This window comes from Pistacia vera, unplaced genomic scaffold (assembly GCF_008641045.1).
Source record: "Pistacia vera cultivar Batoury unplaced genomic scaffold, PisVer_v2 Contig206, whole genome shotgun sequence".
In the NCBI taxonomy this organism is placed as follows: domain Eukaryota; kingdom Viridiplantae; phylum Streptophyta; class Magnoliopsida; order Sapindales; family Anacardiaceae; genus Pistacia; species Pistacia vera.
The window spans coordinates 1506794-1523872 of NW_022196009.1; the positions used below are offsets into that span (position 1 = coordinate 1506794).

Consider the following 17079-nt stretch of genomic DNA (forward strand, 5'->3'; position numbering starts at 1 on the left):
TGTAAACAAATTAATATGTAAAAGATATTTTGTTATATTTATTTTAGTAGTAAGCAATATTCATAATTGTTAAAAACTTAAGAGTAAAGGAAAAACCAGTTATAGCCTAGAACATGATGGAGAGCATAACAATAGAAATGGTTCGAACTTTGAAGAAAAAGAAGCAGAAGTATAAATATAATTGATTTATATATATATATATATATATAAAATGTGGGTTTTTGTTTTCATAGTTTTTCCGCCATTTCAGAGAGAACACAGAACAGTTGTTATTGCTATTAACAGTAGTATAGCTTAGCAAAACAGCAGTCTACCTTATACTTCTCGTGATTTGCATTTGCATTTCTCAACTTTTTTTCTTTCTTCTTCTTCTTCTTCTCTTTCTTCATTCACTCCTCAACCTCTCTCTCTCTCGTGCCCTAACCCTAAACAACTATCTCAACTATCTCCTTTTTTTTCCCCCTCTTCATAAACAATAGCGGCGTCGTGTTTGTGTTCTGGGTTTCTGATTGATTATCATCTTTGATTCGCTGTTTCCAACGGTCCTGATCCTTTTTCAGGTACCCTTTTCCCTTCTCTTACTGTTGCTGTCACTGTTTTTCCTTTTCATTAAAATCTTCACTTTTGAGCTTTCTTGTTTCGTTTCTGTTCTGTTCTCTTCTGTTCTTTCTTTCTTTGATTACTTTTATTTTTTTTGGTTTTGATTTATATGATTCTCCATAACTTTGTGGAATCCTAAAAAATTTAAAACCTTTTTCTCTATTTCCGACGGATTTTTGTTTTCGTCTAATTGATGATCAGTGGAGTTCCCAGAATGTGTCCATTTAAAATGAAAAAAACTAGTCGGTTCTATGTATTTATTAATATATTTTAAATAAATAAGCGATAATAACTTTTTCAATTAATAAAAGAAAATTGTTATTAGATTGTTTTAGCATTTTTAGCTGATTTGAGATAAAAAGTAAATTTTTTTTTTTTCATTTTATCGTTTCTTTAATTGTTTGGAAAGATCTGGATGGTTTTATCTGTGCATCGGCTCAGTATTAGGCATGATGTATCTGCAAAATCTTGAGGGGGTGATGGATTTTTTATGTGTATGTTTTTGAAATTATAAACATTGCTTATTGAATTTGGAATCTTTTTGAAGTTTAGAAATTAACTTTTCTAGGAACTTTTAAGACGAGCTCCAAACGAGTTTACCCAGTTGTTTTCTGGGCTGTAAATTTATTTTCAAGTTTGAAGCTTTTATTGTCTTTAAGAGTCCAAATAGTTGTTGTACACCGTTTATATGGTAATCACATGACCAGATTTTGTTTATGAAAGACACGTTGGATGTTTGCGTGGTTTATTGATAACTAAATTTTTTATATTAAGTGAGCAGTTGTGTCTGTTATGACTATCTGCTTGTTCAACTTAGTTGTTCTGAAAAATGAAAATATATGATTGTAGTTGAGAAATTAAATAATTTTTAATCATTTTTGTATACAAATTTTGACTTATAACCGATTAATTAATTTCAATAATTTTTTGTACCCTAATTTTAGTACTTGTTTGACAGTTAAAGCATGAGTTTAATTTATTTAATCATCTGAAATTTGGTTATCATGGCAGGACTGGGATGCATCATTTTGGAAATAGTGAGAATATTATTAACTGGTTATTCAAATTTGGGAATCGGTATGATAGAAGTGAACTTTGCTGGATATATGGCATTCTCTCTGTACTCTGTGCATCTTTATCTTCGAAATTCTTCTTCGGAAATGGGTTAGTGTGAATTTGCGCTGTTGTATTGCTCTTTTCTAGTGTTTGATTGAATCCAACAAGGATGGATACATTCTCCAGTACCTGTGAAATTGTTGAATCAACTGAAGGATTAGATTTTAATTTTAGTGTAGATGAGAAAGGCAAAAAAAATTGTGTGCCAAAATCAGGAAATAAGTATTCTATAGAGGATGATATTAATAGTCTTTTTGAAGCCATTGATGTTAGAACTTCAGCGAGGGGTCTGGATGCTTTAAGGAAGAGTGCTTTGAAAAGACCAATTAGAGTCGGTTCGTCTCAAGCATCGGGGATTGGAATTTCAGAGCCTGTGAGTTTGAAGCAGGCTCTTAGAGGATTATGCATTTCTCAGGCTGCAGAGATGGCTGCTATGAAGCGATTGTCCAAACCATCAGGTTCTTCAAGGTCCTCAGAAGCAGGAACTATCAAGCGTTTGTACAGGGCTGTAGTAGTTGAGGCCAATGAATCTGGTCTTCCCCTGAATGAAGGTAAAGGAAATGTAGTTGAAATTTCTCTTGTACCAGAAAAAATAACATCAAATATTTCCGAGAAGATGCCTGAAGCACCCAAATCGGAGTCTCCAAACCAAGCTACTTACCCATCTACCCCCTTGGATATGCCAATGACATCAAAGGCAATGATGACCAAAGTACCATCGCTGGATCAGGTTGTTCCTTTTGTAACGGAGACTGAGAAGGAAATATCAAAGCCAGAGCTTCAAAAGCAAACTTCTATAGATTCTTCATGTGTAGCTGTTGCCAGCAAGGAAGTGCAGCAGGGGGAAAATATAGCTTCTGCCTCAATTGAGGTTCCTGTCAACACTGCAGTGCCAGATAAGGTGCTAAAAGGCAAGTTGAATCCTGGGTCTTCTCTTTCTAGTTCCAGCGCTGGTAATATTGTGAACAAATGTGTTAGCAGTAGTCCAGGTCTAATCAAACCAGTCTTTCGGAACAAGAGCTTTATTAAGAAAAAAGGAAAGCAGGATTCAACTTCTGCGTCCAGCAGTTCTAATCCATGTGATGGAAGTGCTAATAATGATCTGCGTCCTAGTACAAGTTGTATGGACAGCCATACACACAACTCTGCTGTGGACAATGAAAGGAAAGAAAATATGAAAGCTTCTCCAGCTTCCAACAGTACTAATATGAGCATTGAAGTTAACTCAAATGTTACAGATACAAGTACAAGCAAACCAGGATCAAGTTTGATTAGTGGTAACAGAGCTAAAGTAGTGACAAAAGTGGATGAGAAATCAAGATCAAGAGAAAAGGGTGAATTCTCCCAAAGCTCTAAAAGTAGCATTGGTGAGTACAGTAGTAGCACAAGCATTAGTGAGGATAGCACTCTTAGTGGATCTAGTCGTGGTGGCAGTAGGCCTCACATGTCAAAAGACTTGAGATGGGAAGCCATTCGCCATGCTCAGAAGCATCATGGATGCTTGGGTTTAAGGCACTTTAAGCTTATCAAGAAGCTCGGGTGTGGGGACATTGGTACTGTTTATCTTGCTGAGCTAACTGGTACAAGCTGCTTATTTGCGTTAAAAGTGATGGACAATGACTTTTTGATGGGTCGGAAGAAAATGCCTAGGGCCCAAACTGAAAGAGAGATACTGCAAATGTTGGATCATCCATTCCTTCCTACACTCTTTTCTCATTTTACAACAGAGAAATTCTCGTGCTTGGTGATGGAGTATTGTCCAGGTGGAGATTTGCACGTTTTACGGCAAAAGCAACCTAGCAGATGCTTCTCTGAACAAGCAGCCAGGTTTGAATCTATGATGTATCTCATGTTTGTTATTTCATAAATTTAGCCACATTCATATTTTCTTGCTTCTTCATAAGTGCTTCTGTTTTGGGTTCTAGGTGACATATTCATCTTATTTAAATTTTTTTCATGACGGCATTAAATCAGAAGCTGTTTTAGGGCCAAAACCCTTACCTTGTGGTGACATTAGGGGAATTATTTTTGGAAGATCATTACTTGTTCTTCGGTTGTTACCAATTGAACTGGATGGCAATTGCATTGACATATAGATTAAGTGGTTCTGTTTGGTCATGCAGAATATATAAATAGTTAGCTAACATCGTTGTGGAACTACTTTTTATTAGGTTTTCTTCTGTCAGTCTAACTAGTACTGGTCAAACATGACACCACTGGGATAAATGGAGGCTAAACCTCATCAAGTTTCAGTTAAAAATTTAGGAGCTAGCGCATGATTGTTCATCCATTATTTCATGTCATGAACCATATATATTCTCAGTTCTAATTTGGAGTCGTCATATGTGCAGGTTTTATGTTGCTGAAGTGCTTCTTGCATTGGAGTACCTACACATGCTTGGAGTTGTGTATCGAGATTTAAAACCAGAAAATATCCTGGTTCGAGAAGATGGGCACATCATGCTCTCAGATTTTGATTTGTCACTCAGATGTGCTGTGAATCCTATGCTGCTTAAATCATCCTCACCTGTTGTGGAACCCACAAAAAAGGCATCAAGTCCGTGCACTGAATCTAGCTGCATTGACCCTTTTTGCCTCCATCCATCCTGGCAAGTCTCATGCTTCACTCCTAGACTTCTCTCAGTTGCTGCTGCAAAATCTCGTAAGATAAAATCTGACCTAGCTGCTCAGGTTAGTCCACTGCCACAGCTTATAGTGGAACCAACCAGTGCCCGATCAAACTCCTTTGTTGGAACTCATGAATACTTGGCTCCAGAAATCATCAAGGGGGAGGGTCATGGGAGTGCTGTTGACTGGTGGACGTTTGGAATCTTTCTGTTTGAGCTATTATATGGAAGGACCCCTTTCAAGGGATCAGCAAATGATGAAACACTATCAAATGTGGTATCACAGAGCCTTAGGTTCCCTGGTTACCCAGTCGTTAGCTTTCATGCAAGAGACTTGATTAGAGGGCTACTAGTAAAGGAACCTGATAACCGACTAGGATCTGTGAAAGGTGCTGCAGAAATTAAACAACACCCTTTTTTCGAAGGCCTTAATTGGGCTCTCATACGGTGTGCAATACCCCCGGAGCTGCCTAAGTCATGTGATGCTGCTGTTGTTTCGCAGGCCATGGCTTCACAGAAAAAGGAGAATATAAAGTGTGAGGAGTTGCAGGTTACAGAAGAGAATGTGGAGTTTGAAATGTTTTAGCTAAAACTTGCACAATATGGTAGAGGCAGAGGCTTGCTTTTCTTTTTGGGAAACTGAGATTTGTCATCCTTGTTGTAACTGATACATAGCATATAATGTAAAGGCGCAAGTTAATTGAGTATGATACAATATATAGTATATATACTAGAGTAGTAGTATAAGGTCCCAAAATCAGTGTTCATTCTGTTTTGGCTCAGCATTCATGATTCTTTGGGAATTTTAAGCTTTTCTTTTACCAGGTTTTGAGCCGAGTTTTTGTAAAAAATTCAGTGTTGATGGATGATGGGTACTAACGGAAGTGGGAAGATGATATTTGATTTGTATAAATTGTCAAACAGGAATTACTGAGGGATGCTGGTAACACTTGGCTTCCATGGGCACAGGCAAACTGGGAACTGACTGAATTGGGATTTTTTAGGTCTTTTCCCAAGTAATACTAAATGCCAAATTTTTCACTATTCTAAAAAATAATTTTTGAACTATGTCCTACAACATAAAAGTTAATAACAATTTGCCTCCTGAGGTATCATAAAGCAGCAAAGTTCCCTTCAACTACATGAAATAACAATTTACTCCTTACAATCGAAGTGTTTTCTGACTAATACATTTCGTTAAATTAAACCGTAAAACCCTTAAACCCTTATGGAATGAGTAATACTACACATACATCATTTTCATACAACATTTCTCATACAACATTATGTGGCAAGATATGATTGGTTAATTTAAATTTAAAATTAAACTTTCACCCAATCACATCTTGTCCAATAATGTTGTATGAGAAATGTTGTATGGGAACGATGTATGTGTAGTATTATTCCTTATGGAATAGGGGGAAAATAGATATTTACTGCTAACTAAGGGGGAAATAAGATTCAATAAAGTAATTTTAGGATAGTTTTATGTTTTAAAATTATCAAAAAAAAATTGTTCTGATTTTGTTGCTTATAAACTTAACTTGTATTATATAATTCGGCATCTATCTTCTTTCTTGAGCCCAACAAAATCAAAGGCCTATAATTGTTCAGTCATATCCAACCCACTAACTAAATTCAATCTAATCATCAGCCCCATTGTCAAAACTTTCAAATTCATCCTCATTTTCCAGGCTTTCAGCTGCAATGAAAGTGATGCATTCATCACTTTCATTGCACACTACTTCCCCTACGATTAGAGTTTTGACATTTTGTAATTTACGAATTTGCCATCCTCTTTCTTTAACGTCATCGTTTCTCACTCTTCTTCCGCCAACCCAGCGCTGCACCAATATCTCCATCAAGTTTGATCAAATTTATAAACCCACTTCTTTTTCTTCATCTGGGTCTTCAATAAAAGCGTCAATGGCTTCGTCAGCCACCAAACCCTTCTCTGTTCTGTTTGTGTGTTTAGGTAACATCTGTAGAAGCCCAGCTGCAGAGGGTGTGTTTAGAGATATTGTCAAAAAGAGAGGCCTTGATTCTAACTTCAACATTGATTCTGCTGGCACCGTTGGTTTCCATGAGGTATTTCTACCAATCTCTATTCTTTTCCTTTTTTGGGTGCATTTAAAGCCGCATAAAATACAAAATTTTGNTCCGGGTCTTCAATAAAAGCGTCAATGGCTTCGTCAGCCACCAAACCCTTCTCTGTTCTGTTTGTGTGTTTAGGTAACATCTGTAGAAGCCCAGCTGCAGAGGGTGTGTTTAGAGATATTGTCAAAAAGAGAGGCCTTGATTCTAACTTCAACATTGATTCTGCTGGCACCATTGGTTTCCATGAGGTATTTCTACCAATCTCTATTCTTTTCCTTTTTTGGGTGCATTTAAAGCCGCATAAAATACAAAATTTTGATCACTGGGGACGTTCTTTTGTTTTCTTATGAGTAACCTGCATTGGTATTATCATCCTCAAGTTACACCTTAACGAATTTCTTCAATGGTTTATTATCATTCAAGGGTGATTTGGCTGACCCAAGAATGAGAGCGGCTGCAAAACGGCGTGGGATTGAGATAACATCAATTTCAAGACCAATCAAGCCGTCTGATTTCAAAGATTTTGATCTTATTCTTGCAATGGACAAGCAAAACAGTGGTATAATAGTATTAAGATGCTGTTTTTATTTTGTTTTTGATCATTCGGGCTTAAATTTATGGTTTGGATGGTCCTCTATATTGTGTGCAGAGGATATACTGGGTGCTTTTAATAAGTGGAAATTTAAGGAACCACTTCCTGAGGATGCACACAAAAAGGTTAGCTATATAGCGTGGGTAGTTTGTAAAATTTTATTGGGATTGTTAAATCTGTAATCTTATGCGTTGGTTGATGTTGCAGGTTAGGTTGATGTGCTCTTATTGTAAGAAACATGATGAAACAGAAGTGCCTGATCCGTACTACGGTGGACCTCAAGGATTTGAGAAGGTAATATATGTGTATTTTATTATATATCAATTACATTATGAAAAGTGAGATGGAAGAGCAGATACCTCGGTTCTTTTTGTGCATATTTAGGAGATGAAACTTTCCAGAATAAATGATATGCAGCAATGTCATTTGTTATGATGATATATTAATTGAGACATGATAAATTAGTTGTGGCACTTTTGATTTATTATGTCAAACACTAGTTTATTCTAGTGGCTTAATGATAATTATTTCTTAAGAAGGCATGTTTTGAGGCTCTTTTGGATTTGCCAACTCATAAATAAGATAGGATCGATCCTTTGTGAAATTAAGTTATCCCACTTTAGTGACCTTTTTGCACATTCGGATGAGCACTGGTTCATTCCTAGAATTGAAGGTGGTATCTCTTTTCTCTGTTTTACTTGGTGTGGCTACATTATTGCAGTAGTTCTAAAGCAATGATTGTATAGCTCATGGGATGTTAGTTAAAGTTTTGAACTGACAGCTTGTTGTGGTGGTGGCCATCATGATCATGGTAGCATGGTGATGCTGGTTTGCAAGTGGTGGTGGTGGTGCTTGTTTATTTGGGTATGATGATAGCCTGTTGGAAGCATGGTAGTGCTGGTTAATATAAGTTGATATTGGCAATGACATTTTGGTTGTGATGGTGGTGAAAGCATTAAAGACAATGGCATGATGACAGAGCAATGGCTGCTGGTATAGATTTCCCTTAGAAAAAGGAGCAGCTAATCCATACATATTTATTTCCTATCTTGGGTCGTTATCCTGTGAATAAATTGTTGCCGTAGCATTGAAGCCTGGTGTAAGAAATTATATAATTATTTGGTCTAGAAATTAAAAGATGGATAGGGCTCTTCGCTGTAGCAAATACTGGCATTTGTATGGATGTGCTTACCTGGCCTAGAAATTGTATGAGTTATGTTAGATATATTTCTGGCTTCCGTTAAGCTAATGATGTTGCCTAATATTGCCCAAAATGCATTGACCTCTAATTTATATATCCAAGACACCAGTTGGTCATTTATTCTTTACTTATTTGAAGTATGCGTCATCTTATAACAATTTTTGGTTCTCAGCATTTTCTACTATATAAAGCAGCTTATTGCTAATATTGGTGGTATTTGAGTATTACAGGCCCTCTTAAAATTGATTTAATTTAGTATGATCCTCAACTTATTAATCTTTTGCCATGGCAGGTTTTAGATCTACTTGAAGATGGTTGCGAGTCATTGTTAGACAGCATTGTGGCGGAGAACAATCTAATGTAAATTCTGAACTCCTGATTGGAAGTTGCTACGTGTTGTTGGGGTTGATCTCGATGGATGAAGTATTTGTTCTTATACTGCATAATGTTTTATTAGTTACCTTATTAAGTTACATTCAGTCACGGTCATCATGATGTAATATAAAAAATCCCAGTGGGTCAATTGTATTCCTTATATTATTGCAGCAGAGATGGAATTTGGACATAATGTTGCTATATGAATATAACTGTGTTTTGTGCAAATGTGTAACTATTGTTTGGGTGCATCCATGCCATGAAAGTTAAAATATTGAAATGCCAACTTAAGTATGATTAATCGTCACTGGGTGATTGAGTGGTTAATTAGAACTCTTGGGTGTATTATTTAAAGATGTCTTAAGTTTGATTCATATCAGATCCGTCCTTAAATTGAATCTGTTATAAAACAGGAAAAAATACGTTGTGGGGTTGAGTGATTTCTAAACCTAAAATGTCAACTGGAAGAAACTTTTCCCCACAACGGAGAGACTTGTAGCATGAAGTGAAGTAGNGTATGATTAATCGTCACTGGGTGATTGAGTGGTTAATTAGAACTCTTGGGTGTATTATTTAAAGATGTCTTAAGTTTGATTCATATCAGATCCGTCCTTAAATTGAATCTGTTATAAAACAGGAAAAAATACGTTGTGGGGTTGAGTGATTTCTAAACCTAAAATGTCAACTGGAAGAAACTTTTCCCCACAAGGGAGAGACTTATAGCATGAAGTGAAGTAGATGTAACATAAACATATATGGTATAGATTATTAAATGGATAAATGCATAAGAATATATGAATGACTTGAAATTAAGCCTTTCTTAAAGAAATTATTATTGATGTTTGGATAAATGGTGTAATTTTGAAGGCACTTCTTAAAGAGGTCAGCGACGATTGATATTTGGTGCGAGGCAATGAGACATTACTCATTATATTTATAGGCAAAAGCACTCAATTTTGACTCTTTAAGTTGCAACCTGAAATAACAATATTTAACAAACAGAAATAGATCCTTTTCAGAGTATTACTAAGATACCAATCCATCTAAAATGTTTTTGGGAATCGGAAGATTAACACCTAAAAACAACAATCAATTTTGACGCTTTAAGCAATATTTTCCAATTGGTATGTTCACTCTCTCTCTCTCTCTCTCTCTCTCTCTCTGAATGTAACATCTTTTTTTCCTCTCTGTTTTACTTGGGCTAATTTAACTCCAAATTTGGACGAAAACAAAAATATTAATCCCAAGTAGCTTCACAACCTCACCTGCATGCTGCACCTATTACATGTTGAACGGTACCTTGCTCACCGGGTTTCTTTTATCAAATTTTATGTCCATAGAACTTGGAAGAAAGCAGAAATCTATTGAGATTGTCTAATTCACAATTGCAAGACATGCCTATACAGTTCATGTTCATATATGCAGTTTAAAATATATTCACCCGATTAACATATTTCTTTTCCAGTGCCAGTCCTCACAATTGCTTGCAACATCAGCCAACATAAATATGAAAAATTAGAGCAACAAAACCTGACAAATCATTGCGTTAATCACATTCATATTTTCCTCAAGTCCTCAAAAGAGAAAAATGGTCCACGGTTACAAAACCAGAAGGAAAAGGATCAAGTGGTGTGACACTATATCAATCTTGATAATACTATGAGGCTATATATCATATTTACAGAAACTGTATTTGCTAAAACGAAACTACTTCACAACAGTATGGTATTAGTATTACCATGCTGTGACCCTTCATTGCTTCATAGTCTAAACTCATACAATGAAGGACCGCTTCAATACTTTTCGGCCACGATTCCTACGTGGGTTAGCACTAATCATGGACGAAAAGGTGTTTACAAGTTCTGAATCTTCTTCATTTACAAGAATTTTTGCGGCATTTGGGTTGGCGAGGAGGAGCTTCGCCACAAGATACCCAGCAATTGACCAAGTTTGAAATAGCCGTGACTGCTTCCCTATAAATCTTCCTTGCTTTGTATCATAATATTCAGGCCACTTATCTCCAGATATACGCCGCTCAGCAAGTTTGACAGCTTTTTCAGCAATCTCTGGTCTATTCATCTTTATGCATGCAACAGTAAGCTGAGACAGCACCAGAAATGAAGTCAATATTCTAAGATTTATTTTCAAACGAAAACTGCAATATTAAAAAAGTTAAACGGAAAGTTGTGATTCCTGCATCTTCATACACAGCCACATATTATACATGTCCCAGACTAACAGTAGTAAGTGTTAATACAATTGTCCAAACATGTCAAAGGAACTAGAAATACAAACCCATATCAAGATTTTCTAATGAATAGAATTACATAAAAATGCTCAGCACAATACGCATAGAAAATTACTAATTAAACTATGTATCTTCTGTTTTATTAGCCTTAACAGACCATTTTGGTATTCTTGACCATTTCAAGCTTATTGATCAAATGTCAAAAGGCAGTTTTCTCCCATTTTTTTCTCAGATGACCATTAAACTGATTGTTGCTGTTCACTATTTTGAGCAAACTTGATAGACACTTAATTTCAGCCAACAATCACATTATGGAGGAAAGTCCACCAAGAGAACTACTGGTTTATTCCAAAAGGAGAAAAGATAGAGCGAGATAATTCAAGAACTCAAATTAAGGGCAATCAATCTACAAAAATTAAGGAGCTGATTTCAAGGGAATAAATGGGGAGGATTATTATCAGAATAAAAGAGATTACATTGGTAGTATATATACGGCCACCAACAGACAACATGAGTATAATTTTCATTTTGGCTCTTTAAGAGTTGTAGTCGGGTTAATCCTGGAACAGTTGTTTTAATTCTTTTATTCCTCTTTTGTTTTCAATCTTCTCTCAAATTAATAAAACCAAGCTCCACTTTATACACCATTTTCATTCTAACAAATTTGTCCGACACCATGTGTGACTCCATTTTGGTCTCTGGCATGAGTCAAAGGACCGGCAGGTCGGACCAATTTGAGTGAAAACGGTGTATAAAAAAATGGAGCTTGATTTTATTAATTTGAGAGAAGATTGAAAACAAAAGAGGAATCAAAGAATTAAAACAATTGTTCGAGGATTAACCCGACTACAACTCTTAAAGAGCCAAAACGAAAATTATACTCATGATGCCATGTTGTCTGCTAGTTGCCGTATATATAATACCAATGTAATCTCTTTTATTCTGATAATATCCTCCCCATTTATTCCCTTGAAATCAGCTCTTTAATTTTTGTAGATTGATTGCCCTTAATTTGAGTTCTTGAATTACCTCTTACCATATCTTTTCTTCTTCTGGAATAAACCAGTGGTTCTCTTGGTGGACTTTCCTCATCAACGTGATTGTTGGCTGAAATTAAGTGTCTATCAAAACTGCACCTAGGCCAAGAAGTGCATAACTATAGCACGGTCCTCAACTATGCATTTATGTCAATCTCTGGAGAAAATGTTTTGTTTTAGGTTTAGAGATTTGGGATTCACTTTTATATATCTGGGTCATAATTGCGAAGCCAAAAAGAAAAGTTCCAAGACAATTTTTCCTACATGAGATAGCCTTATGTAATTCAGAAGAAAAGTTATCTTTTTCAGGAACAAAAGAAGACGGATGCTAGAGTCCGGAGCAAAGCTAGGAATTTTTTTTCCAGCCGGGCTAAAATCAAACTTTATATCATGTAAATATTATTTACAATTACTTAATATATGTTTTACATAAACCTTGATGATTAGAGAAAATTTCATTAATAATAAACTATATACACATTAATAGGGGAACCCAATAAATCTTACTCCTTCAAAAAAAGTACTAAAAAAATACTACAACAAAGTAAAAAATAAACATGTGATATAAAAATAATAAAATGCTATTAAAACTTTGCCCTGTGATGTTTCAAAAAGTAAAATTCATTTGTGGCTGAATCTTAATTAATCAATAATTTCATTAAGTTCTTAGTCTTAATAATGAGTAGATTTTCTTTATTATGTCTTACAATCCATAGAAACACTATATTTATTAAATTTGATTAAAAAGATCCTCATTTGGGTATTATCTTTATGTTTATAAAAAGGATCCTACTCCACACTTCCTACATATAAACTTACTAAGCCCCAAAATCACATTTCAAAAATTCAACTTACATATATAATATGTCTAAATCAATTGACATCTTTAACAACATTACAATATTAGAAACTAATATTGAGAGAATTAAAAATTACAAATGAAAATCACAAACTAAAGTTTAAAATATATATGATTATTTTAAAAACGAAGGCCATTTTGGACTTTGAGAGAGTAAAACAATAAAAACTCATAAATTATACTATAATACTTTAAAAAAAGTTAGAGAGAGAGGTAGAGAAATAAAGAAATGATTGTAAGAATAAGCAAAATCCTGACAAGACAATGAGTGAAAATGAGAGTTGTAATTGGTAATGAAAAACGAGTAAGAATGAGGGTTGAAATTGGTAAAAAGAATTAAATTGAGTAAAATCTAGTAGTTACATTTCACTTGTTAAGGGTATTTTCGTCCTAATATATAATTATTTTTTCAAAAAGCTAGGCTGGGCTACAGCCCGGTCTAGCCTCTATCTAGCTCCTCCTGCTAAAGTAATTCGTCTAATTAACCTTAAAAGCAAGCTAACTATATTCCATAAACTTTAACTAATTTCTGGACAAGCATAAGTCAAATGTAAAAATATATACACTGACCCTAAAGAAGACTTTAAATGAAACATAAAGCCTCTTTATATCAAGAGCATTCATGTTTCATGCAGTGGCATATTATAGCACAAAAGAGATGGATATTATTCTATTATAGCACTGAGGCTAGTCTCAAGGCAGTGGAGGCAATAAATCATTTAATGTAATTTAAAAAAATTATACCAACCTGCCAGAGCAATGTAGGCCAAGAACCTCCATTGTGATAAGACCAAGGACTGCAACAGAATATAAAGTCTAAAGTAAGAACCAGGAAACAGGAAATAAGATGTCATAGTTGTGAAATTAATAAGAACATTATAATGATAAAGTGAATGTAGTACGTGTTCTTGGGATCACTGCCTGTTATAATTCGCCATTCCTGACCCTCAAGAGCAGGATAACATATTTTGAAGGGCATATCTGCCACTAATTCTGCCCACTTTGCTTCAATGAGATCCAATATGGCATGTGATTGATCCAGTGTAGCAAGACAGCTTACAATAGACCATAAATTTCCAAGAGAAAAGAAACGGAATTCCATGTGAGCTGGCTGAAGATTTCCAATCAAATAGCCTCCTCTATCGGGCATAAACTGCACCAGCCAGGGAGGAATTTGATCTGGGTAGATGTTGAACTTATTAACTGCGTCATAAGAGTATTCCTCTGTCTTGTAACGGTAAATTTCATTAAGTTTTTTCATATCAATCCAGTAATATTCCCTGATGTGGAATGACAATGCAACTAGACGATTGTTCAGAGCTCTCATAAGGTCAGCAGATCCATCCTCCTGAGCAAGCATTTCACGTCCACACAGCAATGCAGAATAAAAAAGTGCCTATAAGATGATACAAAAACTTGTGAAACATAATGATAAATATGATGTTAAAAAGCAATAGACAAAAATCTTCTGCAAAGTTTGGGCTGGAGGGATGAGATAAAATTAGAGGTATTAAGAAACACAATGAAAAGTTTCAAAAAGAAAGTAGATAACCTGAATTTCTAAAGGATGGCCATGAATTCCCATGCGACGATCTATCATGCATGAACCATCAGTTACCAATAAAGTTGGGAACATATCAAAACCGTCAGCAAGGCACAGCTTCAAAATCATTTTAATGCCAGTTTGCACATCAACTCTCTCCTGCACTGAAAGATCCCCAGAGCATTTTCCGTACGCTCGTAATAATATGATCCACCACAATCCTGGAAGTACAAACAGAACTTGTAAAGAACACTCTCAAAATTGATTCAACACAAACATATATGCAAGACTAGTTTCTTACCAGAATCAACAGGTGCAACACGACCAATTGCAGCTTCACCAAAATCAGGGTCTAATACATCTTCAGTTGCAGAATCATCACCATCTAGTGGAACAGTGCGCACCTTGAAACTGGCAGGCATCAGTCCTTGACCAGGACTATAACAATCCATGGTTTTCTCCCAGCTCTATCATTGCAACAAGTTTATTTACTTCAGCGGTGAAATAATAACCGAAGTTGTATGAATTTACAAAGTGACAGTAGGAATCAAGATTTGTGCTTCCAACAGAGCCATCAAATAATAGAAAATACCAAGCATGAATGTGAATTTAAATTTAAGGACAGAAAGAAACTTGCAACCACCAATACATTATCAGCAGATAACCTCCTGTAAGCTTCTAAACCAATTCCCTGAAAGCCAAGACATTTGGACCTACAATATCTATTTAAGACAATCTTCCCGCCCACAATGCCTACATAGTTAGGCTCTCATTAAGAGTATGTTTAGAACTACATAGTCAAAGGATAAGTGCTTGCCTAATTTCAATTGCTCAGAAAAATCAGGTATGTAGAAGCATTTTAAATACAGCAATGTATTGACAGGAGATGTGGTGGTTATCACTGGGAAAAGAAACTCCAGCACTAAAACTGAATTAAGGATATTGAAAAACAACGGAAAAAATGAAAAAAATGCTCATTTCATGAAAGCTAATACTCACCTACATGAATCAAGCAACTGGTTGCAACAGCTAATTGGATAACTAAACAAGATATGCATATTACCTGCAACTGAAGGGTGTGAAGAATGAAATTCCGTACGATATCATACTCTCCTTTCAAAAGGAATGCTATTCCAGATGGTATGAAATCACGAATAAATACTTGATCATAGTTCAGGATGGTAGAACTACTTAGGTCATTAGCAGCAATTGTTCCAATAGGATTCCCACAGTAATAAACCATGGATGCTCTTAGTAAATCCCATGCCTCTTCCTCAATTGATGTTGAATAAGCCTTATCGATTGTATCTATAATTGCTCCAGAAGCTTCTGACTTATCATTTGATGCAAAACCTCCATTTTCATTTTTTGATTGTTGGGTAAACTCAAAATCTTGACTTCTTGGCACACTAGATTTCCCATTAACAGGAAGTGATGTTCTTCTTCCATCATCTGCAGTTAGGCCACCAGTGCTTTCAACTCCTCGGCATTTGCAAATAAAAAACTTCAACCTATTACCACTTGTCTTTCCATGAGAATCACCATCTCCAGGTTCTCCACAGCGAAAACCATACACACTCAAGCGGTTTTGCAAACCGTTATGCCATTTGGTGTATCCAATTCCTTTGTTCTTTATACAGATTACATTAGATTTAGGGGAAAGAACTGAATTTGAACTATAGATACCCCGATCATATGAATACACACAAGGCGAGGCCCTCGAGAAAACCTGTAGAACTGCTTTGGAAGCAACCATCGGGCTATGTAAATTAAACTCAATAAATATCTTCAGCTTGCACCTCAAAGGATGACCTCTGAACCTAGTTTACAAAACCTATCCAAACAAAACAAAATTCTGCAAATGAATCTTCTACTAATCATTCAATTTCTCAACATGTGAAACAATATGGTACTGGAATGTAAACCCCAATTATCATCACTGGACTTATCAGGTCATGGTAACCAAAAAAAAAAACATTTTGGTAGAGCATAATTTCATAGTAGTATCATTCAACATAAAAGTAACAAGAAAATAACGTCATAGTAGTACCATTCAACATAAAAGTAATAAGAAAATATTAATTACATATAACATCGATCATTTTAGTAACAATACAACTAGTAATTGGAAAATATTATCATTCTGGCTCCAGGAGATCTCAGAAATGATTCCAGAAAACTAAACTAAACAACTACAGGTGCATAGAAGGATTAGATGCATCTAGAATCATTTCAATTGGTTCAATCAAATTTCAATTATATATCCTTCAAAGAAAATAAGAAGATAGAAGTAATATAACCTTTTTTTTTTCCAAGTTTTCTCAGCGGCCAAAGAATCAAAGAATTAAAAATCAAAAGCATTGAGTTATCTTCAATGAAATAATTAACTATTTTGCTCATGAAGATTACGGAGAATGATGCACGATGCTTCAAGTTCAACTAGTATTAAGTAATCCGTGTATAGCTGCTCACCTGTTTTTATCATCAGGATTCACGCCTGGTTTTTTCTATATATTGTTTTTTATCTCCGGGGAATTTGCAGGCTTTCGTAGTCTCTCTCAGGTCCGAAACAAGAGGAGAGTATATGAGGCTTCCAGCGAACAGTTAAATAAACAACAAAGTCAGTTGGGCTGGTGTTATTGAAGCCCACTAAATATCTTCATAAACTCCATTTCAAATTAAAGTTATTAAAAAAATTGATTTCCAAAATTATCCCCATCTTTAACTTGTGTTTTCAGAATTTAAATCCTTAAAAAAATATGGATGCCCCTAAATTCATATAAA

At 35.3% G+C, this 17079-nt stretch overlaps 3 protein-coding genes across 4 annotated transcripts; 2 read left to right on the plus strand and 1 right to left on the minus strand.

Annotated features, from left to right (window-relative positions):
• The first annotated feature begins 224 nt into the window (after positions 1–224).
• On the plus strand, positions 225–5128 carry LOC116129023 (serine/threonine-protein kinase D6PKL1-like). Its single transcript, XM_031414757.1, has 3 exons — positions 225–560; positions 1612–3543; positions 4068–5128. The coding sequence occupies exons 2-3, from the start codon at positions 1826–1828 to the stop codon at positions 4927–4929; spliced, it is 2580 nt and encodes an 859-aa protein (XP_031270617.1). The 5' UTR covers positions 225–560; positions 1612–1825; the 3' UTR covers positions 4930–5128.
• An 813-nt stretch (positions 5129–5941) lies between these two features.
• LOC116129035 (putative low molecular weight protein-tyrosine-phosphatase slr0328) lies at positions 5942–8812 on the plus strand. 2 transcript variants are annotated; one of them, XM_031414776.1, is made up of 5 exons: positions 5942–6431; positions 6864–6999; positions 7090–7157; positions 7240–7326; positions 8526–8812. In XM_031414776.1, exons 1-5 carry the CDS (start codon positions 6051–6053, stop codon positions 8595–8597), a joined length of 744 nt encoding a protein of 247 aa, XP_031270636.1. In that variant the 5' UTR covers positions 5942–6050; the 3' UTR covers positions 8598–8812. The 2 variants fall into 2 exon arrangements, with proteins under 2 accessions (XP_031270636.1, XP_031270637.1); XM_031414777.1 differs by lacking the exon at positions 5942–6431 and adding an exon at positions 6509–6688.
• Positions 8813–10139: 1327 nt separating this feature from the next.
• Positions 10140–16874, minus strand: LOC116129022 (alkaline/neutral invertase E, chloroplastic-like). The gene is made up of 7 exons (XM_031414756.1): positions 16768–16874; positions 15359–16129; positions 14597–14762; positions 14305–14516; positions 13655–14148; positions 13501–13549; positions 10140–10708 (listed from the first exon to the last, which is right to left on the minus strand). The coding sequence occupies exons 2-7, from the start codon at positions 16049–16051 to the stop codon at positions 10382–10384; spliced, it is 1941 nt and encodes a 646-aa protein (XP_031270616.1). The 5' UTR covers positions 16052–16129; positions 16768–16874; the 3' UTR covers positions 10140–10381.
• Positions 16875–17079: the final 205 nt, after the last annotated feature.